The sequence below is a fragment of the Naegleria gruberi genome (assembly GCF_000004985.1).
Source record: "Naegleria gruberi genomic scaffold NAEGRscaffold_47, whole genome shotgun sequence".
NCBI classification, from domain to species: Eukaryota; Heterolobosea; class Eutetramitea; order Acrasida; family Naegleriidae; genus Naegleria; species Naegleria gruberi.
In genome coordinates, this window is record NW_003163280.1 from 300,683 (window position 1) to 326,744 (window position 26,062).

The 26,062-nt window shown below is 29.5% G+C and overlaps 7 protein-coding genes and 1 non-coding gene across 8 annotated transcripts; 3 read left to right on the forward strand and 5 right to left on the reverse strand.

The window, feature by feature from the left end:
* Positions 1-259: 259 nt before the first annotated feature.
* On the reverse strand, positions 260-4,592 carry NAEGRDRAFT_71599 (silent information regulator family protein; the record flags this gene model as incomplete). Its single annotated transcript, XM_002673381.1, has 3 exons — positions 260-1,845; positions 2,357-3,416; positions 3,462-4,592. 3 exons carry the CDS (start codon positions 4,590-4,592, stop codon positions 260-262), a joined length of 3,777 nt encoding a protein of 1,258 aa, XP_002673427.1.
* A 928-nt stretch (positions 4,593-5,520) lies between these two features.
* NAEGRDRAFT_71600 (uncharacterized protein) lies at positions 5,521-7,422 on the reverse strand (the record flags this gene model as incomplete). The annotated part of the gene is made up of 1 exon (XM_002673382.1): positions 5,521-7,422. One exon carries the CDS (start codon positions 7,420-7,422, stop codon positions 5,521-5,523), a length of 1,902 nt encoding a protein of 633 aa, XP_002673428.1.
* A 132-nt stretch (positions 7,423-7,554) lies between these two features.
* NAEGRDRAFT_80979 (uncharacterized protein) lies at positions 7,555-9,249 on the forward strand (the record flags this gene model as incomplete). The annotated part of the gene is made up of 1 exon (XM_002673308.1): positions 7,555-9,249. One exon carries the CDS (start codon positions 7,555-7,557, stop codon positions 9,247-9,249), a length of 1,695 nt encoding a protein of 564 aa, XP_002673354.1.
* Positions 9,250-9,609: 360 nt separating this feature from the next.
* NAEGRDRAFT_71602 (uncharacterized protein) lies at positions 9,610-11,043 on the forward strand (the record flags this gene model as incomplete). The annotated part of the gene is made up of 1 exon (XM_002673309.1): positions 9,610-11,043. The coding sequence occupies one exon, from the start codon at positions 9,610-9,612 to the stop codon at positions 11,041-11,043; it is 1,434 nt and encodes a 477-aa protein (XP_002673355.1).
* A 7,259-nt stretch (positions 11,044-18,302) lies between these two features.
* NAEGRDRAFT_71604 (uncharacterized protein) lies at positions 18,303-19,670 on the reverse strand (the record flags this gene model as incomplete). Its single annotated transcript, XM_002673383.1, has 1 exon — positions 18,303-19,670. One exon carries the CDS (start codon positions 19,668-19,670, stop codon positions 18,303-18,305), a length of 1,368 nt encoding a protein of 455 aa, XP_002673429.1.
* Positions 19,671-19,974: 304 nt separating this feature from the next.
* On the forward strand, positions 19,975-21,757 carry NAEGRDRAFT_59023 (ATP-dependent protease). The gene is made up of 2 exons (XM_002673310.1): positions 19,975-20,372; positions 20,580-21,757. Exons 1-2 carry the CDS (start codon positions 19,993-19,995, stop codon positions 21,715-21,717), a joined length of 1,518 nt encoding a protein of 505 aa, XP_002673356.1. The 5' UTR covers positions 19,975-19,992; the 3' UTR covers positions 21,718-21,757.
* Positions 21,758-22,819: 1,062 nt separating this feature from the next.
* NAEGRDRAFT_71606 (uncharacterized protein) lies at positions 22,820-23,689 on the reverse strand (the record flags this gene model as incomplete). The annotated part of the gene is made up of 1 exon (XM_002673384.1): positions 22,820-23,689. The coding sequence occupies one exon, from the start codon at positions 23,687-23,689 to the stop codon at positions 22,820-22,822; it is 870 nt and encodes a 289-aa protein (XP_002673430.1).
* A 1,703-nt stretch (positions 23,690-25,392) lies between these two features.
* NAEGRDRAFT_t526 lies at positions 25,393-25,465 on the reverse strand. Its single transcript has one exon. It is a non-coding gene; the product is annotated as a tRNA-Ala (tRNA).
* Positions 25,466-26,062: the final 597 nt, after the last annotated feature.

The following is a 26,062-nucleotide window of genomic DNA, read 5'->3' on the forward strand; positions in this document are numbered from 1 at the left end:
ATAATTAAATTTAATAATAGGAGCAACATTTTGAATCAGTAGTGATTTGATAAATCCTCTTCGGAGCATTGCATTATTACATGATGGTGGACCACCAAACAACAATTTCAATCCTTGTTGTTGTTTGAACATTTTTTTTAAATTTCAATTTTTACATTAAAATTCAATAATCGATTGAAATCTCAATTTTTAAAGAAATTTGTTATTTATTTACACAAATGATTGAATACTAAGTAGTATATATATTTGATGATAATGATTACCATTGAGCAAGAGCATCATAATCAGAATCAATATTATCCAATTCACCTAATTCTTCCATTACCAATCTCATAAATTCATCAGTTTTAGAGAAAACTCTCAATGCAGATAAATTATCACATGGTGTCTTTTGTAAATTTACAATACACATAATAGATCCCTTATTTTTCAATGCCATTTTTGGAAGTTGAGCAGCTGGATTAACCATCATTGAAGTTCCCAATACAAGTGATAAATCAGACTTTTTAGAATGGTCAATTGCATTGTCTAATTCCTTTTCAGGTAAAGATTCAGAAAAGTGAATAATTGTATCTTTGAGTTTTCCACCACATTCACAAAATCTTCCTGTCAAGTGAGTAGTATGACGTTGAACTGTCTTTAAAACATCAAATCCTCTCAAATATTCCTTTCCACAATCAGCACAAACTTCACGATAACAATTTCCATGTAATTCAGATAATTCATCTGGAGTCAACCCACTTCTACGATGTAATCCATCAACATTGGTAGAAACTACATATTTCACAAAACCTAATTTGATTAAATGCTTAATAGCATAATGTGTAAATGTTGGTAATGCTTGTTCAATATCAATTTTGGCAATTTCATTTTCCTTTCCTGAACTTTTCAATGTCCAAACTCCCTTAGGTCCACGATAATCTGGAATTTTAGCACTTGTTGAAATACCTGCACCTGTATAAACAGTACAATGTTTACAATTCTTTAAAACTTGTGCCAATTGACTTGCTTTTTCTTTAAGAGTCATTTCATCTTCCATAAATTCACGAATATCTTCTGGAACACCTGTAATTGAATTAATCATATCAGAGTGGTCATTATTCTTTGGAAGAATTCTATTACCAAAATCAATTTGATCATTATCACCAACAAAATCCAATAATGAAGATTCCTTAGTTTCTGATTGAGTTAATGAGGAAGAATTGAACTTTCTAATTTGATCGAGGAAATTACCAGAAGTAGTACTAGATGATTGTTCTCTCTTTGCTTTGAGTTTTTCTTGAATTTCTTTTGATTTCTTAATTGATTTTTCCTTTTTTGCTAACAATTCTTGTGGATCTTGACCTGAGAGAACTTTTTCATTGATGAATTTTTCCATTCTTCTTTCAAATTCTTGTTGAATTCTATCTTTGAAAGCCTTTTCTGATTTGGTGGAGACATATCCACAACCTTCACGAACTGCAACTTCTGTACTCATAATAATTCCATTTTTGGAATTTACAAATCTGGAAACAAATTGAATGGAACTTCTATTATCTTGTAAAATTGATTCATCAACTGATTGATAGACAAGAGATGAATCTAAAAGAATAATTCCACTTTCAGTTTCTAATCTAAATTTAACATTTTGACAATCAATATTCGAAACTATTGCCAATTGATTACAGAAACTATTCAATAAATCATTAGTTAAAGCCAATTGATCAGTTACAATAAATACAATTTCACAATTATTCAAAGTATCTAATTGTAAAGTCTTAATCTTATTTGAACAATTAGAGTTCAATAAAATTGTGGAATTTTCACACTTGATAATTTCAACAAAACCAGTTGTAATTGAGTTGACTTTTGTAATAATAATAATTCCTTTTAGCAAATGGTGATTGAATGAGTGCTGACATTTTTTGTTGATTGGAAAATCTCTTTCAAAGGTTGAATAAGCGTTTTATTGAAAATAGCAGAGTTCCAATTTCATTGATTGTTGTTGAGGTTTCTAATAGAATTATCGGAAATGATGAACTATGCTGGTGGTAGTATTGCACAATACAAAGTTCCGACTTCATTGCAATAGCTGAAAAGTAATTTCCGCTTATCCATCAAAATGAAACATTTCTATTGGTTGATTCTGCACCAATCTTTCAAACTTGTTACATTTCATCGACTAATTTATGATGGAAGCACATTACAACAACATTTTAGTTGAGGAATGGTTTCGCCTAGACATTAATCATATCTATCATGGTCCTGTGCTGTTAAGTTTAACAAAATAATTCTATCTAATAAACTATCAACACTATTTCTATTATTTCAATAAGTCCATAATTGGTTTTTTTATATAATTATTGTTTGCATTGACTTTTGTGAATTGGCCAATCAATACTTTGACAATCTTGTCCACAATATTTAACTTTTTTACAATAACCACAAAGTAAATTCTTTTTCTTCTCCTTCTTTCCACAACAATCACATCTGTTCTTATCAAACTCAACTATTTCTCTATTAATATCAATATCAGTATCAGCCTTAGCATACGAAAAGCCAATTGGAGGTTTTGCACCTTTTAAAATTGCTCCACGTATTGATAACAGGTTCATACAATTTGGAGAAAGATAAGGATCTCCAGACTTGACAGTTTCTTGAGCCCAATTTAAATACCTGGTAAATGACGTTGAATTTCCAATTTGTGGGTCTACAATAAGTCTGGGATATGATACAATTAGAGAAACTATAAAACTTGTAAGGTTTGATAATATGTGTGATTGACTTAAATTAGCAATGTCAATGAAATATAAAAATCCTCCCTTTGTTTTGTCTAATATGTAGTGCAAAATTGACTTGTTTTCATGATCTTTGATATTCGCAAGATACATCACCAAAGCTGCTGAATATTTCACTAATCCTTGTTCTTCCTCTTTTATAATCTTGACAGGTGGTGGTAAACGAAACTGTAAATTAGCTATACAAGTAAATGCAAGCTCTTTAGCTTTTTCGAAAGGAATTCTAGATTGAAATGATTGAAAGACGAAACAATTATTGAAAATATCCATACACGCTTTTGTAACTGCGATTGACTCATTCTTGTAATTGTTAAATATTGGATATAGCTTGTCTAAAATTTGATATTGTTTCTCCAACATGTTTCTAAAGCTTCCTGTTTGATTTTTGTAACACCATGAAAGCGTACTTAGAGCCATTTCCAAATTTTGGTGATGTGAATCTAATGTAATAAAGGGCATGCAAACATCTACGACTCCAAGATCATGCATTTTGTATGCAAAATCAACAGAAATATCCAACAATATTTGGAAATATTTTTGAAAATCTGAAATAACTCTTTCTTCAACAGTATTTGGACCATATTCCTTTAAATGTGAATCTATCCTTTTGATTACATCAGGTACAATACTGAGCCCTTTCTTTAATACATACATTATTCAAATCAATGTTGGGTTAAAACTTACATGAGTCATTAAAACAATTTTGTCTACATCTTCGTCTTCAACTAATAATAACTTAGAATAAAGATAACAGGAAGCACTGTGAAATTCAGTATCCTTTTTTGAAAATCTGATTGCCTGTAAGAATATATTACATAATTTACCAATATGGAAATCCTGTAGCTGTTTGATAACTGGCCAAAACTTGTTTTGAAATACTGCATAAAATAGTCTAAAACCTAATACAGAAATTGTATAATATTTCTTGCTTTTGTTTCTCACAAACATTAAATCGTTGAGTAATTCCTTAACCTTTTGTGATACTTCAAATCTATGTCTTGTAATTGGATCCATAAGAAAGAAAATGTTACCAAACATGATGAGCAGAGGTTTCAAATTTTCATCGCAAAGATCATCGCTGTAGGAAAGGCAAGTAACAAAAAACTGATCTAAATTTGAAACATTCATCGCTTTTCTTGAAAAACATTCTCTATTACAAACCATTAGTGTTATGGCCTCAGATTCTTCCTTTGTTGGCTGATTGTTCTTACATTTTGACATTAATCCGTCAAGTAATTCATTACACTTTTGACGAAGGTCTCTTTCATTCAAACATCCATATGTCTTTACCCAATTAAAACTGTTGTAATTACTTGGTAACATCAAAGAAGATTCAGTGATGGAAAATAACTTATCAGCTGGTTCGTCAATAGGAAGGGATGAAACACTATCAACAAATGCATCTATTCCATTTTTAGGTTTGGTTTCAAGTGCTTTCTTAACTTCTTCCTTTAAAGATTTCAATATTTTTCTTCCTTCATCATCATTAACTCTTTTACAATTTTGTAATCCCAATATACAAACAGTATTAGCTTCTTCAAATCTAGTCAATAATAAAAGAATTTTAGCTTTTCTTGAATAAGCCTTGTACCACTTGTTATCTAATGAAAGTGATTTGTTTGCGTCTTCCAAGGCTTCGCGATATTTTCCCATCTGAATATACGTTTGTGCTCTATTTCCTAAATAAACAGAATTGTTGGGATCCAATTCAATAGCCTTGGAATAGTGAGTAAGGGCCTGAAGAAAATTCTTATCTCGGAAAAAATCATTCCCCAATTTCTTTTCCTCTTCAGCTTGAACAATATTGTTGTTCATTTTTTTTGTGCACGAGAGCTTAATGTAAATGTTAAGGCAGTGTAGGCAACAAAACACTTGAAACCAGAAAGCGGTTCGAGGAAAATTCATGTGATGGAGTGAGACAGAGAGAAAGTCCAATCACAGTGTGTATCTATTTGTTGAATGCTTAATGTGGCAGAAGGTAACCCCACTTCAAGAAATGCAGTTGTACGACATTTACGTACTAGAGATTAGAGATGGGGAATAAAACTAGCTTTATGTTTCGAGGCTAATTGGAATTTGGATAGAAGACAACTTTACACAAGATGCCATGTTTGCTAATGTTGGATAGAATCTAATTGGAAGAATCGAAATGATCATCGAATGTTTATTTAAAAATACGCGCAAAAACTGGTCTTTCAAAAACAAAACAAAATGCAATCAAATCCTATTGAAACTCACCAAAATACTTCATCAAATATTAAACAATACTTTGAAAATTGGAGGAAATTAATCAAATCTAATCCAGTTGTTACCGCTCAAGTAATAATCATTGCTATCATGTTGATACTTTTTATAATATCAACATTCGGACAAAGTGAAAGAGATATCAGTTCTGCTACATGTTTATTGGCTGTCAAGTTTGTTTTACCATTCTTTTCGTGTATATTTTGTTTGGCTAGGAGTAAGCTCTTGGTAGGAGTGATGGCCTTCCTTTCATTAATCTCACTCACTGCAGGAAGTTTATGTGCATTCTTGATCATGTATCCATTCCATGGTAAGGTTGTGGAAGACCCATTAATTAGTGGTCCTGCTTGGGGAATTATGGGATTTGAAGTCGTTTCATTTTCTTGTCAAATTGTAATGATTTTCTGGATTAGGTCCATTGAAAAGACACCTAGTGAAACAATGAGTATTCCACAACAAGAACAAGTACAACTTAATGACGAAGAAGATCAAGTTTAATTTACTTTTTAGGTTTTTCTTTTCTAATAAACTCAATAGTATTTTCACTATCCTCACAATTTGAATAAGTTTCTAAATATTTCAGAGAGGGCATTAGTTTCTTAAGAGAAGGTAGATTTAAATCATTAGACCTCCAAAAGAATGTTTTTAAACATAAATATTCCACATTACTGAATACACCAGAATTAGGAACATCGATCATAAATAATTTCTTGGAATCAATAATTCCAACTAATTGAACTGAACGAAGTTCCAATTCTTCTACATGATCTGGAATATTCATTTCAATGGAAGTGTTTTTAGCAGCCTGTAAGGCCAAATTGTTAATAGATTTCATTCGCTTTAACATTTTCTCAACCTGAGCTGACTTTAGGGATGTTTTTGTAAAATTGTTAATTTTTAAAATGTGAAGATTTGGAAATGTTGAAGGATCTAAAATATCTAATAATGTTTTTGATAAGTTAATTTTTGTAAAAGTTATTCCTCTAACACACTCAGAAAGTGAATTCAAGATGGTGGCGACGAAATCTGGACTACAATCTTCTAATGTTACGTATTCAACAACTTTCAAAACCTGATCAAGAATTTTCTTATCTGGAAGACCTTCATTCTTTTTAAAGTTTTTGCATGTGATTTCTTTCAAGCATTGATTTGTTGAAGGCAATTTCTTAAGGCAGTCATAACCAATTGATTCTCCATTCACAATCATAGAAACCAAGTTTGGTACATATTTGATCATTGAGTCATGATTAACATAGGCCCTCTTTACAAATGGGCAATCTAATTTTACAATTACTGTAACATGCTCTAAATCTATTAAATCCCAAGCCATAGTAGGTTCCTTTACATTCAGTACAGCAATATCATTTAGACCTAAACTTGAAAGTTGTTTAGAATCAATGCTTAAATTTTCTGATCTAAAAACAGTACATTTCTCCAAAGTTGGGCACTGAATCACTATATTGGAAAAGTCACTTATATGTAAGCTTGTGATAGTTGGGTGGGATATTGTAATCTCTTTGGTTTTTTTGTGATGGGATGTTATACAAAGATGTGTAAGGGTTGGAAACTGCTTCAAAGCACTTGATGCCTTGGAGAATACATTGAGTATGAAAGGACTTGAATGACAGCTCAATGATTTTAACTTGTCAAAAACAGTATCTGTTCTCTCGAATATCGTACAGTAAGCCGAAATGTCATCCTTTTCTGGGGCAGCATTTTTTGAGTGATCAAGGGGTATGGCCTTTGCCTTAATGTTATGCTTGTTTACCATATTTTCAATACCTGGAATTCTGGTATAAGTTTTGATTGCATCAATTCTAAATGTAATGTACTTTTCAAAAAAAATCATTTCACTTTTAACATCAATTGGATATTCATAATGAACAAGTGCTTGTGGCAATTCACTCGCTTGTTTCCACAATTTGCAAACTCTATTAATTTGAACAAATTCCTTAACTGGAAGGTATGAAAATATGATAGCCCATATTTCTGGAATATCAAGTTTAAAAAGAAAGTAACTATCCTGAGAGGGATTAATTGTTCGAATAGAATTGGACGTCATGAACATGTCTGCTTGCATTACAGAAACCAAAAACTCATCAGTCACTTGTTTCAAATGTTTAACAATATTAATTGACAATTCTTTTTGTTTCAAATTAGTTTCATCAGAAAAGAGCCTTCGGAGAGAGTCTTCATCCTTTAATTTCTTGACTGTCTGTGCCATCCATTGAACAAAATCATCCGATGATGTCTCACACTCAATCAAAACTTGATCACTATTCTTCTCTTTAATTTCTTCATCAGTACTTGATGATTGTTTCACCTTTTTTACTTCTACTTCACAAGCAGAATCTGCTTCCGTAATCTTTCTCTTACTGGCCACTTTTTTGTGTGGTGGCATTTTTTAGTTTCACCGATTAGCAACAAACATCTCGATTTTGTAATCGAATAATGTTGATTGATTCTTGTTCGAAAAATACAAATTTACGAATGTTGTTTTGGCGCCATTTTTGTTTTTCAATTTTAAAAAAAAATGTACAGTAATGATCCTTTTGATGATGGGGAAAGAGTGAATCGTTTCTCTTCATTTGAACAGTCGGAGCCAGCGTTTGATGAGAGGATGATGGAAGATAGACAACAATCATTTGGTGGTCCTTCTTCAAACTCAGCCTTGGATCCAGCCCTTAGAGCTCTTATTAAATATAGAAGAAGAAAATTTACAGAGTCTGTGGATGCTTGTAATCAGTTATTATCCAAAAATTATAAGGATATGTCCATGTGGTATATAAAATGTAGGGCGTTGACTGCTAAAATGTGGATTGATGATACAGAAATGGAAGATGAAGGTATTGCTGATATTTTACTTGATGAAACATCGGTAACAACAGCTCCTCGTCCTGGAACTTCTCTTAAAAGACCACACACTAATTCATCAGGCAAAAGAAGTGCCAATCCGAGTGTCAGACCTCAAACTAAGGATGGAAGACCAATCACTGGTTTTTCAAGACCTGGTACCAATAGCGGAAGAAACACTGCAAGTAGAGGTGGGACAGGAACACAAAGTAGAGGTGGAACTTCAAGTATTGAAAATATATTTAAAGGTGCAAGACCTGGAACAACAAGACCAGTTACTACAACAGGTAGATTTGTTCGTTTGGGTACTGCCTCAATGAAAATATCTGGACTTGATCAAGAATATGCAATTTCAACAGAACATATTGATTTGAAAAAGTATGCTGCTATTCCTCCTCTTGCTAAAGCATTGTATGACTATTTTATAGTTGTGGAACATGATGTAAAAAAAGCATTAGAATTGGCTTCTTATGCTACAATTGAGGCTGAATTTAAGGATTGGTGGTGGAAGGCTCGTCTCGGAAAATGTTACTACCAATTGGGTTTATTGAGAGAAGCTGAAAAACAATATAGATCTGCAATCAAGAGCCAGCACATGATTGCAACATGCTTGGAATTAGGCAAAGTTTTCCTACGATTGGATCAGCCTAATAAGGCTTTAGAAGAATACGAGTCAGCATGTTTGAAATTCCCAAATGATACACATTTGATACTAGGTATTGCAAGAGTTTATGATAGTATGAACGATCTGGACAAGGCCATTCAATATTATGAAAAAGTGCTGCATCTTAACAGTAGTAACGTTGAAAGTATTGCTTGTTTGGCAGGTAACTATTTCTATGAAGATCAACCTGAAGTAGCTATCAGACTGTACAGAAGATTGATTCAAATGGGTGTTAATAATTCAGAATTGTGGAACAATTTGGGACTTTGTTGTTTCTACGCTTCTCAATATGATATGGTATTCTCATGTTTTGATAGAGCTCTCCAATTAGCTGAAGATAATAATGAAGCAGAAGTGTGGTACAATATTGGTCAAGTTGCCATTGGTATTGGTGATGTTGGTCTTGCATATCAGTGTTTCAAGATTGCCACAAGTATTGACAATGAACATGCAGAAAGCTTTAACAATTTGGGTGTTTTAGAATTGAGAATGGGCAATACAGAAGAAAGTAAGAATTACTTTGCTCAATCAATGGCTCTTGGACCAAGTCAACACGAACAAATATTCAACAATGCCTTATTATCATTCAAGAGAGGCAATCACCAACAAGCTCACGAACTTGTATTGAAGATTCTGAAAGATATTTATCCTGAACATGCTGATTCTCAGGAATTGAGGAAGAAATTAGAAGCCAAATATTTAATGCTCTAAATAAATTGTCAATAAACCAATATTTAAAAAATGCAACAATCTAGTCGGAGATTAATCTCCAAATTACGAGCATCACCTTCACTACTTCGGAGGAAAACAAATAATATTTCTTTATCATCAAATTATTCTTCTTCTTTTCATCGATCCATTATTAAACAAAATACTAATAATAATAGCAATAATACTGTGGAAATAATTAATGAAGAAAAGGCTAAAGAACCTATTAAACTTCTTCAAAGAACAATTTCCTATCCAATTTATGAATCATTAGAATTTAATGATAAAACTCATCTAGTCTATCAAAAGGAATTTAAATTATTGGAATCAAAATCTTTAAATTTAGAAATTAATACACGTAATATGAATGTAGAAATTTGTAATTATCAAGATGATGATAGTGATTCTATTAAAATTGAAATATATACACATAATTGTAATCCATATTCATGGTATGATTTAAATAATACACCACAAGGCTTCTTCTCCGATTATAAAATTGAACATTTATTTAGAGATTTAACAAATACATTGAGAATTAATGTTCATCAAGCACCAGTTCCTTCTCTTTTCTATAGACATAAATTATTTAATCAAACTATTGATAATGTATTTCTTCCTAATGAAGTTTCTAAATTTATTGAAAGTAGAACTAAATTTACAACAATGAAAGTTTATTTACCTAAAGAAAATAATTCAATTAAAGTTGAAACTGATATTGGAAATATTATATTTAGAAATTTGAAAAATTTAAATGAATGTTTTGTAAAATCATCATTTGGATCATTATATATTGATAAAGATGGCATTGATAATGTAAAAAAATTTAATTTGGAAATGTTATATGGATCTTGCTTTATTAAGAAAGTATCTAATGTGGAAAATTTGAAAATTAATCATTTATTTTCACTTATAGATCATTTTGGACGTGGAGCTGGAATTTTAGCATCAAATTCAATTACATTAGATAATATTGATTCAAATTCTAATGTAAATATTCATACAATAGATCCAATAGATATATTTGTTAATCAGATTAGTCTTACAAATAATAATACTCTATCAATTTCATGTAGAACTAAAGATGGTACTTTATTTACGTATACTTCAAATGGAATTCAAGTTTTTGTATCTGATGAAGTCAATTCAGGCACAAATTCAAAACTTAAAATATTCTCAGATTCTAATCCAATTACTTGCTATTTTGATAAGAATTCTGTTGTAAATTATAAAGTACAGGCTGTTTCACAAAGAAGTGATGTCTCAGTAGATTACAACAATATAATATTTGATGGAAGTGATGTTGTGAATAGTGTGAATGGAACAATTGTTAGTAGAAAAGATACTAAACGATTACATCTTCTCAATCAATCAATAATTGATTCTCCTCAAGAAGAAAATATTGATACTACTGCTACTGATTTATCCTCATTAACTGAATGCCCAATTGGTGGTGATGTATCAATGACTTGTAGACATTCACAAATTCACATTAAACAATATGAATATCTTTTATTGGGTGATGGTGAACAAGGTGCTGATTCTGATTTGAGTACAAGACGATTACTCTATCAGAAACAAAGTACCTCAGAGTATTATATTGAACTTTTGGATTATAGAATTGCAAAGAGAGATGCTTTTGTTTACGTTTCCATAGCTGTTTTATTGATAATTTATGTTTCCATTATCAAATTTTATTCAATTCCAACATTTGAAAAGCAAGCTTGGTTGAACAATAGTGGAATGGCTTCAACGATGGGAAATCCAACTGAGGCTTTAAGACCAAACACTAAATAAATTAAATATTTAATTTCCTACTTGTTGAATAATGAATAGTAACAAATAATAATACATGTAAATACTGTAATAGAAAGTGTTACTAATTTAACAATTTCAAAATCTTGTAAGTTTCCAACTGGTATATCTACTGATATTATTTGAGTATTTTCTGAATTGATAATATTAAATTCCTTTCCATCAATATAGAAAATTGTTGGGATATTAATTTGCACAGTTGTGAAAGATTCAGTTGAGCTTGGAAATTGATATCTAAAATGTATTGGATATTTAAAAGTAACAGTGAATTCATTTCCACTTTGTTTTACAATCTTTGACAATGTGACATTATGTTCAGTACTAGAATATGATGGTGCCTCAACATTGATATAATATTGATGTTTGGGTAAGAGAATTTCTTTCATATTATTAATTTCATAAATATCAATATAAATATCCTTTGATAATTTTTCCACATAGGAAATATTCATCAATTTACCAACAGCACTGTTCTCGGAATTATTTAATTTAATTCTAAATGTGCTAATTAATTCTCTGTGAAATCCTTGTTTTGTTAATTCCCTAGATATTAAAGATACTTCTTGTGTAGTAACAAATTCTAGTTGTTGAATAAATAAAAGAGTGCCAATAATTAACATAATAGTGTTCCGAATAATCTTATTGTACATTTTTTTAATTTAGTTTTTTACATTTGATTATTTTCTCTTACAATCTTTTGGATCAACTCTAATTTGGATTGTTCCATTTCTTGAATCTTATTAACAATGAAAAACATTTGATCTTTGGTTGTTTGTGCAACACTATCACATTGTAATCCTATTGAATTAATCTTTGAGAAACATGTTGAAATCTTTTCAAACATATTCTTTGAAATCTCTGATTGATCATTAGCTGAACTTTCTTGTTCATTCTTCATTTCTTCAACTTGTTTGGAAACATTTTGAATAGTTTCTGTCAATTCTTTAGAAACTTTATCCAAATTCTTCTTTTCTTCCTCTAATTTTTGGAGAACATCTTGTTTCACCTCATCTTCTAATAATTTAATACATTCTATCAAATCATCCTTTCCATTATTCAACCCCATTTCTGTTATCTTGGCTTCAATTTGTGTAATTTGTTCTACATTCTTTGAAATCTTTCCAAGTACTTCATCGTCAATGGTTTTTCTTAAACTGGAGAGAGTTTCAGATTGTTCTTTGATTTGAGAAAGAGTTGGAGCTATTTCCTTATCGAGTTGTACCTTGATTTCATTTTCTTGGTTTTGTTTAAATGTAGATATAATATTTTCTTTCAATTCCACTTCTCTCTTTTCCAAACTTTCAATATCCAGTTTTTTCTTATCTAATTCTTGTAATTGGGTTTGAATTTGTTGAACCATTTCAGAATATTTCTTGAGATTTTCATCTTGAACGGATTGATTTTCTTTAGATATTAAGCTTTCCACTTGTGTTTTAAGATCTGAGAGTGTTTGAATTGTTATCTTATCTATAACTTCCTTCAATCCAGTTATGGCTGTTTGATTTTCCTCGATTTGCTTCTTCATAGCGTCATTATCTCGTTTTTCTTTAAGGTTAGACAAAATATCTGAAGTTTCTGTCTTGAACTTTTGCAAATCCTCAAGAATCATATTGTTACACTTGGAATCTAATTCATAAACATCAAAGTGTGATTTAATATCACCCTTGATCTTAGTATTATCTTCTTGTAAAGCAGTAATAATATTGGAATCAACAGTTAAAATATTTTCACTCGAATTCTTTAAATCTTGTACAAGTTTATCTGACTCGGCAAACTTTTCTTTCATTTCTTCAACTGATTTAGAGGTTTCATTCAATTTGTTTTGAATTTCTTCTTGATTTTCATTTAACTTCTTCAACGCTTCCTTAGTGTTTTGATCATCCTTTTCATTTTCCTCCAGCTCGTTTCTTAGATCCTCAATTGAAACTTCAATTGTTGCAAGTCTATCTATTGGAAGAGAATTCTTGATATCTAAAACAGAATTAACAATATCAGATGCTGTAGCTCTAACTTCTGAAATAGATTCATTCATATTTTGAATGGATGTTGTCATGGTATCTTTAACATTTTCAATGGATGATTTGAGGGAAGATATACTTTCATCCATTTCAGTCTTGTTGATATCATTAACTTTTTTGATATTTTCGTCTAACTTGTTTTGAATATCTTTCAATTCATTCTTTGTCTCATTGTCATCTTTTTCATTCTCCTGTATATCCTTTCGTATTTGATCCAAAGATTCTTCAATCTTTCCAATTTTTTCTAAAGGTAATTTTGATTTAATATCAACAACTTCATTAGAAAGTTCGTTTTGCTTTTCTTGAATATTGATTACGCTGTTTTGTAATTCATTGATCTTATTTTCACTATTTGTGATTGCTTTTACGCCATCCTTTGCAGATTTGATTTCCTCTTTGTGTGATTCGAGTAATTTTTCTTGGGATTCTACTTGAGTTGTTAAACTAGAAATTCTTTCATCATGGGATTTGACTTTTTCCTCGGTGGATGTAATTTGATCTTCAACCTTTTTGATTTCCTCTGCTACTACTTGTTGGACTTTTTCACCAAGCGATGTTTCTGAAACTACATTGTCCATCTTCTTGCTGACTTCTTGCAATTGGTTTTGGGATTCTTCTTGATTCGCCTTAATATTAATGTTCTCATTTTCCATTGTACTAACAGATGATACGACATTTTCAATCTTTCGTAGAATGTCTGATTGAGATTTCTTGAGTTGATCCACTTCATCTTTTCCTTTGATTACCTCACCTTCCAAATTGGTTACCTTTACAGCAACATCAGAAACTGTACCATTAACAATAGTTTCCATTTCATCAAGTTTTGTTTTGAGCTTGTTATAATTTTCAGTGTCAAGTTTAGAGATTCTTTCAGCAATCTTGTCTTCAAATTGGTCTGCCAACTTTTTAACAGAATCATGTGATTCTTTCAAATCATTCAAGTTTGTATTCAATTCCTGAACCTTGTTTGAACTTTCAGTTAATTTTTGATGAATTTCCTGTTGATCTTCATTCAATTTCTTCAAGAGTTCCTTTGTATTTTGGTCATCCTTTTCATTTTCTTCAAGTTCATTTCTTATTTCTTCCATAGAAACTTCCATGTTTGAAATTGTATCGATTGGTATTGAATTCTTGAATAAATCGACAGAGTTAACAATCTCTGTTGCTGTATTTCTCACATCAGAAATAGATTGATTCATTTGTTGAATTGATGTTGTTAAAGATTGATTGATATTATCGACATCGTTCTTTACACCATTAATCTTGTCTTCCAATAAAAGCTCTTCCTTTCTAATTTCTTCAATGGAAACTTCCATTTTTGAAATTGTATCAATAGGTAAGGTTTGTTTAACGCTTTCCACAGACTCTATAATTTCGCTGGCTGTGTTTCTAACATCTAATATTGAGCTGTTCATTTGTTGAACAGATGTCATCATGGTATCCTTAACATTTTCAATGTCATTTTTAAGTGATAATATCTTTTCATCAAATTGTTGTTCAGTAGAAGTATTATTGGTTTCTATCAATCCCTTTAATTCTTCTCTAGATGTAGTAGTATCATTTTTCAAAGTTGCAACATCCATTTCTAAAGTGGTAACAGATTTCTCCAATGATTGTGTTGATATCTTTACATGTTCATCAATAGTATTTGATAATTGTTCTTGGGCAGATTTCAATTTTTCTTCAACGATAGCATTTACATCCAAACTAGAAGCAATCTTTTCGTTCAACTCTGCTTTGGTTTCATTGACATTTTCATGTAGACTATTCACATTCTCACTAATTCTTTCTATTTTATCTGAACTATCTTTCTCAACTCTTACTAATATTTCAGAACTATTTGCAATTTGTTTAACAATTTCTTGAGTCTTATTATTCAAAATTTCAATCTTGGAAATGGTTTCAGTATTACTACCTTCTAATTTCTTTATGGATTCAAGAGCTGGTTGTAAATTAGTCTCAATCTTCTTGATTTGTTGTTTAGCATCTTCTATTCCTTTAGAATTTTCTTTAGAGTCATTCTTAACAGTTTCCAAATCTGTCTTTGTTGCTACAGTCTTGGTGGCTTCAGCTTGCTCCTCTTTGAACTTGAGTAATTTTTCAATCTTGTCATTCACAGTACTAAACTTTTCCAAAGAATTATCTCTAATATTTTCAAACTCCTTTTTCAAAGCATCAACCCTTTCAGTTGTTAATGTTAATTGTTGTGGTCTAACAGATTCTAATCTGATTTTATCATAAATATCTGAAATCTTCTCTTTAATTTCAAGTTTAACGCTCTTCTCTAGAGTTTCAATTTCATCTTTGAGTTTTTGTTTTTGATTGTCGTTGAGAGAATTCATTAGATCATTAATCTTTTTCAAAGATGTATCAATCTCTGACTTGGTATCTTGAATAAGCTTTTCAAATCTATTAATAACAGATTTCGTGTCTTGCTTAAGAGAATCTGTAATTCCAATAATGTTTTCAATTTTAGAATCAGAAGATTGAGAGTGTTCCTTGAGTGCTGTTGAAACTGTATCAATCTTATGATGTGCGCTCTTGGATTGTTCTTGCAAGGTTTCTGTTGTTGAAACGACTGAAGAAATTTTCTTGTTGATTGATTCTTCCATATTAGATACGTCTGTTTTTTTAACATGTTCAGTGATTTGTTTCTTGATTGCTTCAATCTTTTCATTCAATTCCTCTTCTGCTTTTTTAATCTTTGTAATTGTATCTTCTTGCTTTTTAGATGTATCACTTGTCGATTGTTCCAAATCTCGTTGAATATCGCCAAGATCCTTGTTGGTTTGAATTTTCATGTCATCCAAAAGAACCTTGAAATCATCTAATCCTTTTCTAAGTTTTTCTGCTGATTCTTTAAGCAAGGAATTCTCCTCCTTGAGTCTTTCTAATCTAAAGGTTGTATCGGAAATAGAGTTCTTTAATCCAATTTCTACATCAGATACTGAATCCTTCAACTTTCTGATACCTTCACTATTTTCATTATATTGTTGTTGCGATGTTGTACTATTGTTTTCAATCTTCTTATTAATTTGTTGAGTCTCTGATTCAATGGAGGATTTCAAGTCTTTAACCTCATTATTTAGTGACTTCTTTACAGAGGTAATAGCTTCATCAGAATTTTCCTTATTCTTATTGATTAAATCCTTTGATTCCTTCTTAAATGATTCCAAATCATTTTGTAAGGTATTGGATTTATCTTCAATAGTTTTCTCTAGAGTTTGACTTGTTTGGGTAATGTTCTTCTTGAGCTCTTCTTTTTGTTTTGTCATTGACGTTTCCAAATCAGTTTTAGATGTATTGATCATACTCTTAAGATCAATAAACTTTTTATCAATCTTGGAGTTTGTATCCTTTTCTCTATTAATAATATCTGACTTGACTGAAGAAATGTCCGAGTCGAGTTTCTTAGAAACTGTTCTGACTTGTTCTTCTGCTGAAGTTTTGTTGGCATTAATTTCCTTCATCAAACTTTGCTCTAGCTTATTAGTCTTTTCATTCAAGTTTGTGTTGGCTTCAACCAACTTCTTAGAGACGTTTTCAAAGCGTGCATCATTCAATTTTTGCTTTGAATTAACATCTTGCTCTAATTTTACAATATGTTGCTGCTGTGTTTGTATCTTTGTATCCATTTCCTTCTTGAGATTATCACTCTTTGTTAATAATTCTTCCTTATTTACGGTTAAAATTCTATTAACTTCAACTTCATGCTTTGAAAGGTTTGTTTTCATTTCATTCCTAGCATTTTCCAAATTATCAGACAATGTTAAAGTTTCAGAATCGAATTTAACATTAAGGGCTGATATTTCAGAAATTAATTCCATTTCACTTTCGTTTAAAATCTTTTGAACATCACTAACCTTTTCTTGAACGTCATTTTGAAGTCTACTATGTGATGCGATCATATCTTGTTTCAAGTTGTGTATAATCTTTTCTGTACTGGATTTTGTAGCTTGAACTCCTTCCTTTAGGTTTGAAGCTTCGTCCTTGAGATGAACGTTTGTCTTTTGAAGATCATGTTCCAGCTTTTCTACTTTTAAATCCATATATTGTCTAGCTACTTCTGAGGCACTTTTCAATACAAACTCATCACCTCTATTCATGGTTTTAATTAATTCTTCTCTCAGAGTAGTATTCATATAATCAAATAATTCTCTCTTCAAATTTGAAAGAGAAGAATTAAATTCTTTTTGAACTCCTGTTGCTGTTTCAAGAGCTTTAGCCAAATCCTTTTTGTGTTCTTCAATTTCTGTAAAGGCTTTTTCATTGCTTAATGTGAGAGAATCAACTGATAAATCAATTTTCTTATTCAATAGCTCTAAAATTTCGTGTTTTGCTTCGTTTTGTTGCTGTTTATGTTCTAAAAAGTCTTGTTTCACCTGAATGATACTCTTATCTATATATTCTTTGGTATTTTCCATAAAGCCTCGTATTCTCTTATCAATGTTATCAAACTTTGATAATAATTCAACTTTGATTTCATCCAATGAATCACTTGTTACATGAAGAGAACCAGAATCTCTATCCTGAGTATCTATTGAAGAGTATGAAGTATTACTTAAAGATGGAGTGATAAGATTTGTAGAGCTGATCAATGAATTTACGAAGAGTTTCTGTTTTTCTTCCGAGATGGAAATTTGTTCATTCATATTAGATTGAAGTCTTTTCCAATCCTTAGTTCTTAGTTGATTAAAGTCTTGTTGTACGGATATGATGGTGTTTCTAAAATTTACTGCCTGTTCTTCTAACAATTTCTTAAATAATGTAAATTGTTCTTCTATTAATTCATGTTGAGCAACGGCTGTTTCCTCCTTCTTTTCATTCAACAATACTTCCTTCACAATATTTCTTCGTTGTTCATCATACTCCTCCGAAGATATAAAACCCTGATTTAATAATTCCTTGAGAAGGAATAAGGTTTGTAAATGTTCCTTCATGATTTAATCACAATGTAAAAAGGCCTTAAAAAAAACTCTGTAGGCTTCGAGCTATTTTACCGTTGAGGATTTTGGCTTAATTTTTTAAAAAATAACTGAAAGTTTTCCCTCTCTTTTTGGATTTGGTTCAAATCTGGTTATGATCGGAACCTTATTATCTTATTGTTATCATAATATCATTCCGTTCATTTACAATAATAATTAATAGAGTAGCAGTGTTAGTATCAATATATCAATATTATTCATTAATACTACTATTATCATCCGTATATGTAATAATTTTCTAATCATAAATATTCAATGATTGTTTAAGAGAATATCCAATGAGTTTAGAAATGGGATTTAAGGTTTTGGATTGATAAGCTACACCACTCTTCAATGCTCTCTCACAATGACTCACAATTTCAGCACATGATATTCTCTGAGATGACTTTCTTCTTGTCATTCCAATAATTAGATCCAACATTTCTGGAGATGCTTTCTCATTCAGAGTCCATGTTATCTTCCTTCTGAAATGTGAATCTGGATGAGTATTTTCACATGCCATTTGTTGTCCCATTCCCATTTTACAATCAGATAAGCAAGTAGATGCAATTAAATTAATCATTGTAACACCCAATGAGAAAACATCAGAGGATGGAGTAATTTCTCTGTGAAAAGTAAATTGCTCAGGAGCCATATACAGTAAACTACCTGCTCCTAAGGGATTTGAGCTAAGTGTTTCTAATGATCTAGTTAATCCAAAATCTGACAAGACAACATCAATAATTCCATTTTCCAAATCAATACTACGAATTAAAATATTCTCTGGTTTTACATCTCTATGAATAAATAATGATTTATGCATATAATCAAGTGCAGATGCAATTTGATGTAAAACTTGCCAACACATTTCTGGTTTTAATTTTCCCTTATATTTCGTCAATGAACCATCTTTCATATATTCACTTTCTACAAGTGCATAATTGAAACAATATTTCATTTCTGGGTTGATTTTCAAAATATGAGGATGTATCAAATTTCTTGAACATTCTCTTTGAATTTCTGTTAGTAAATGTTCTTCATTCTTAATTTCAATCATTTTAACAGCTAATGAATTTGGAAAAGTGCTACGAATATGATAGACAATTCCATATCCACCCTCTCCAATCACTTCACCAACAAGTCCAGGATATAAATTTTCCAAAATTAGTCTTCTAGGATCATCAGTACTTGGATTATTATTGACTATTAAATCATATCCAAATGAATTGTAATAATTATTTATAAAACATTGTTTTGATTCCATTCCTCCTCCTACTCCAACTACTGATGGTGATACTAATGGAAGAAGAGGTTGTTGTTGATGTAAATTGGTCAGTGATGATGATAATGTTGTCATGTCATTATGTTGAGGTTGAGTTTCTTCTTGTGAATTATAATACATATTAGAATTAATTGCAAATGTTATTGAATTCCGTAAATGATTCATTGCTGTGGAGTCAATTGCCATCATCATTGAAGAGTAGTCATCAGTGTAATTGTCACTGTTGTTTGATGTAATTATCGGAAGTGATTGATAAGTGTTGTTAGTGGTGGTATTGGAAATTGGTTGTTGTTGTGGTTGAGTATTTTCATTAGAATCGTTAAAGTAATAGTTAGTGGGAATCATTTAGAAGAAGGTTAATTATTTGTTTTTTTTTACATTTACAATTTCAAAGTCAATTAGGATAGTAATTTACCTAATTGAATCAAGTCTTTGATAACATAATATTTCAATGTATTACAATCATAATAGAATAGTGCTTGCTCACTCTTAGATTCTTAGTCCTCACACACTTGTATTTTGAATAAATAATATCAGGCTTATGGCTATGTCTCCATAGCCTGTAGAGTTATTTGAATAAGAATGGAATCCATTCTTAAAATAAAATTTTCAATTTAAAAAAAAAGCCTAGCTTGTGTATTATTTGATTGATCAATCATTTTAAAAAATGTTCATCACAAGCAAATTGACTCGTATGAATCGCTTGATTGCTTCCAATCAAAATGCAACCAATGTACTTTTAAAATCTTCACAACAACGTTTATTTTCTACCTTAAATAATCAAATTCGTAATTCCCAATTTGAAGATGAAGAAACTAGTGAAACCAAGACTGAAGAAGAAAAATCAATTGAAGAAATTTTGAGAACTAAAACATCATTAACACCAAGTGAAATTGTTTCTCAATTGGATAGGAATATTGTCGGACAAGCTGATGCTAAGCGTGCTGTAGCTGTTGCTTTAAGAAATCGTTGGAGAAGACAACAATTGGATTCCTCTATCAAGGATGAAATTATTCCTAAGAATATTCTCATGGTTGGTCCAACAGGGTATGTTTTTTAATGCTAGTTATTATTATATATTTTAATATTTAAATCATATGATGGTTGTATTGTCAATAATAATTATTAATCTTTCTATTTTACATATTATTCGACACATAATAATACTAATAATAACAATACTATTTACATGAAATATCAAATTCTAATAACAATAATACATCCGATTTTAATAATATTATTAATCCTATATAGTGTTGGTAAGACTGAAATTGCCAGACGTTTAAGTAAATTAGCCAATGCCCCATTTATTAAAACAGAAGCAACTAAATACACTGAAGTTGGATTCCACGGAAGTGATGTAGATAGTATTATTCGTGATTTGGTTGAAGTTGGTATTCAACACACAAAGGATAGATTGAGAGCAGCATATAAAACTAAAGCTCGTGAATTTGCCGAAAATAAGATTATTGAAACATTGACTGGTAAAAAGAAGAATAGTGATGAATCTCTTTTCAATGAGTGGAGAAAACAATTGAGGAGTGGAGTATTGGATGATAAAGAAATTGAAGTTGAACTTCCAGTTGAAAAACCAAGAGGATTACCTGGAGCAGGAAATATGCAAGGAAGAATGCCACCACAAGTTGATATTCAAGATTTATTATCTCCATTGTTTGGTGGAAGTGGAAGTAAAACTAAGAAACGTAGAATGAAAATCAAGGAATGTCTTCCAAAATTAGAAGAAAGTGAAGTTGACAAATTATTACAAACTGATGTTGTTATCAAGGAAGCTATTCGTTCTGTTGAAGAAGATGGTATTGTTTTCATTGATGAAATTGATAAGATTTGTAGTTCTTATAAGGATAGACATGATGCTTCATCGGAAGGTGTTCAACGTGATTTACTTCCAATTATTGAAGGAACCACTGTTAGTACAAAATATGGTAATGTAAAGACTGATCACATTTTGTTCATTGCATGTGGTGCTTTCCATAGTGTTAAACCAAGTGATATGTTGGCTGAATTACAAGGTAGATTGCCAATTCGTGTTGAATTGAAGGGATTGACTGAAAAGGATTTCAATAGAGTTTTGACTGAACCTGAAACAAATATTTTAAGACAAAATATTGAATTACTCAAGACTGAAGGTGTTGATTTGGAATTCACTCCTAGTGGTGTTAATGAAATTGCTAAGGTTGCCTTTGAAGTTAATACAACAATTGAAAATATTGGTGCTCGTCGATTGATTACCATTGTAGAAAAGATTTTGGAAGAAATTTCATTCAATGCTCCAAGTATGAGTGGTCAAAAGGTTGTCATAACAGATAAGGAAGTTCAACAACATGTTGGTGCATTGTTGAAGAAGTCAGATTTGAAGAAATTCATTTTGTAAATTTAATTAAAAATTGTAAAAAAACTTTGAGGTAATCTTTACATTGAATAAGCAATGATATTTTGAGCAATGAAATAAGTTGGTAATCCAATCATTGAATTATATGGAGATTGAATTAAAAATTGTTGACGAGCTACAAAAATATCTGATAAACAAAATAGAGAAGCTCCAATAACTCTCAAATAGGCAAGTTCTAAAGATGAAAATCCTTCTCCTCTAAAAATTAATTTGTAAAATAAATTCTTGAAAAAAACAAAATAATTCTTTGTCAATAAATTTTCACCTGCACCTGAAATGGCAGTCATTGTTGAAATAACTCCTAAATATGGATAAACAAGAACATCATAACTTCTATCTTGAATTTTTGCAACAACAAATAAATAACCATATCCATAACAAATAATAAAGGATGCAACAATTGGAATGATTAAACTAATATAATGTTCTCTGGTTGACTTGAATTTTGATTTAAAAATTGTAAGAAAAGTCAAAGCATAAAAAACATGACATAATAAGAATGAAAAACCACCCATCATGAAACCATTTGGAAGGGCTAATAAAACATCACCAATAATTGCAAATATTAAAGCAATAAAAGTGAGTACATTCTCTGAATTCAATCTCATATATCCAATATAAACAAATAACAAGGCACAACTTGCTTTAGTATATACATTCGGACCCAAACCTATAAAGTGATTCAATAACAAGACAATTAATAATGTCCATTCATAGATACGATTGTAATTATTTGATCCTAAGAATACCATATCTTTCTTTTTTATCTATTATTATTATGATATTGAATATTGATGAAGGAGTGATTCTATTTTTTATGTGGTGAATCTCTCTCGTTGTTCTGAATGATTCTAAAATGATGATTTTTAAATTTAATCTTTTATTGTCGGTTTTCAATCCGATCAACAACATTCCTCAAATTTAATTTAGCCTGTTTAGATCGGTAAGCTGTACGATCAAGTAAATTCTGTTCAGTCAAATCCTTATTAGAAAGCCTTTTTAGAAAATAATTTGAAAATAATTTCAATTACAAAAAACTATTTATTATTTTATTAAGCATTGGTTATAATATTATTGTAAAATATTACAAAATTGGAACATTTTTCTGTACAAATAATTTAGAAAGTGAATCTCTTGATTTTAAAATAAATCTTTCAAGTAAAATTTGTAAATCTTGTAAAACAAAATTACATAAAGTTGTATGTAAAATTAATGAAATTCTTTCAAATCTTTCTAAAATTAATTTTAATTCTTCAATTTCTCTAATTTTACTTGTTGATGAAAATTCTTTTAATAAATCTTCATAAATTGTAATCCAATCATCAATAAAATGAATATTATTAAATACTTGTATTAACCATGGTACATATGGTCTTTCTGATGTTTCTTCTTTAGCATTTCCTTTTATAGTATTTGATATTGTTTTAAACATTGATTTACCAAATCCAAATACTTTACTTGATAAGGAAATTGATGAATCAATATTATAATTTTCATTTTCATTATTTCCTGTTGTTACTCCTGCTATTGTTGTTGCTCCTGTTGTTGCTGTTGTTGTTGTTGCTGATGATGAAGAAGATGATAAATTATCATTTTCATCATTTTCATCATCTAAAAATAAATTAAACATATTTGGATCTTGAATTGATAAAGGTTGATTTGATTGTTGTAATTGAATATTTAAATTAATATATTTAGATAAATCTTTTTGTAAAATTAACATGTTATTTAATAATTTATCTTGAATATTAATAACAATTCCAAAATCAATTAATTTAATATCCTTTCCATTTTTAGAATGTATTAACATGTCAGTTTTAAAATCAGAAATATTTTCTGATAATTTTTGACAAAAATTAATTTTATGAGATTGACCAAATAATTTTGCACCTTGTTGAAACCAAACTTTCTTACTTATATACAAATTTGGAAATAAATGTCCTCCATTTAACATTGTTTGTGATAATCTTTTAATTAACCAATATGTACGATGTCTATATTTAGTAGGTATATCAAATTCATTTGAATATTTTGGTATTTCTTCTTCAATATATTGAAATTTATCATTAAATATTATTAACTGTTGATGATTTTCTATATTTGTTACAATTTCATTTGGATATAAATAGTCATGTAATTCTGAATTTAATTCTTTAACACTTTTTTTAATTTTTTTATGATTTGATAAAATATTTGAAAGTGTTGAATGATTTGTATTATTATTATTATTATTAGATGTATTATTATTGGATGTAGAATTGGATGTATTATTGGATAATGTAGAATTTAAATTGGATGTAGAATTGGATATAGCAGAATTATTCAAGACTGTTGAAATAGTTTGATTATTTCCATTAGTATTATTATTATTAGATACATTTTGATTATTATTTTCAATTACAATAAAATTATCTTCTGTTGTAATACCTTCCACTATATTACCATTATTATTATTATTATTATTAATATTATTATTAACATTCTTATTATTATTAAATTGTTCTTGTTGATTTAATTTAGATAAATGATTAGCTCTATCTGAATATAATTTTGAATATTTAATACTTTTTTAAATATTTGAGAAAGATATTATAACAATAAATTACATTTCTGATAAAATTGTTTTTTACAAAAAAGAAAATTAAAATAGTTTATTGTTAATTTGATTTTGTAATAATTGGTGAATATTGAATAGGTTGATTATTGAGTTCAAAATTTAAATCATTTTGTTTTTGTTTAAATTCAAATCTAATAAATAATATAATTACTATAAATGTAAATAAAAATAAAATTGATAAAATTATTAAATTAAAATTTTGATTAAAATAAAATAATAATTGATTATCATCCATATTCATAATACTACATTTATTTTTAATACAAATAGGTTTTAATTTTAAATTACCATATATATACATATTACTATATAAATTTAAATATTCTTTTTTACAATTATTATTATTGGAATCATTTTTACATTTATAAATATCATAATTACAAATAATATTTTTTCTATTATTATACCAATTTAAATTTAAACTTGTAAAATCATTTAAATTATTAAAATTATTTTTTAAATTATTTAATAAATAACAATATTGTTCATTACAACAATCCCATCTAAAATTTAAATTATTAACAATTAAACAATCATTATCATAATTGCAATTAAATTTATCATTTTCATATTTTTTTAATTCATAATCAGATGGATCTCCTTTTATAGTATTTATTGTAATATCATTATATATATTTAAATCAAATGGTAATGGTTCATTAAATATTTTAGGTAATTGTGATATAACTGTACATTTCATTGGATATACATTTTTATTAATTAAACAATCTTTAATTGATATACATTTATAGAAATTATTAATTTGATTCGAATTTTTATAACATTCACTTTTTAATAATTCATTATTATTAATTAATTCCGATTGTTGTTGTTTAGATTTATTTATTAATAATAAAAATGTTATTGTTATGATGATGAATAATAATAATAGATTTGATGATGATTTGATGATTGTTGTTGTTGGTGTAGAGTGATTTGTTCTTTGGTGGCGTGATTGCATTTTTTTTGTAGTGAAATGTGACAGGAGTAAATAATTATCAAAGTAAAAAGTCAATTAAAACAGATGGGGAGGGCAAAAGTGGAGTCATAGGGAATCGAACCCTAGACCTTCTGCATGCAAAGCAGACGCTCTACCAACTGAGCTATAACCCCTTATGTTCATTGTCCCAAAAATTCAGTATTTGACACGAAACAGAATGTGAACTAAGGAGACATTGTTGTTCGATCTTAACTGCAGTCAAGTGATCCTTTGGTTGGATCCTTCATCAAGTGTTGCTCTCTTGATATTTTTTTGGATCTTCACTGCAATATTTTTCAGCCTCTTTTCTTATTAAACGACAAGTTGCTGTAATGGTTGCCGTACAACCAACTTGAACCATTTTGAAAAAAATGAATAAATACAACAATGCGTTTGTTCATACCAAATTCAACTCAAAACAAATTTCATAATACATCAACAACACTAACAATGAACAACCATGAAACTGTACTCTGTGAAGGAACTTTAGACATGTTTGATGCTCCATCTTTTACTAGCATCAATATTAGTAGTAATTCTTCATCTTCTCCGTCATCTAATTCTCCATCACTTGTTTTTCATCTTTCAACATCATCCGACTTTCAAACATCTGAACAAACCAAACAAAGTTCAAGTGGAAAAAGATCTAAATCAAAGGCAAAGAAGAGGAAAGTTATTTTGGATGAGGATGATGAACGTGATTATGAGGAGTGTGATTTTATTTTGGAAAT

Bases quoted from the DNA above. Each gene is read 5' to 3' on its own strand.
- NAEGRDRAFT_59023 (XM_002673310.1), top strand. From the start codon at position 19,993: ATGTTCATCACAAGCAAATTGACTCGTATGAATCGCTTGATTGCTTCC. The intron at 20,373-20,579 runs GTATGTTTTTTA...AATCCTATATAG, and splicing joins CTCATGGTTGGTCCAACAGG to TGTTGGTAAGACTGAAATTG.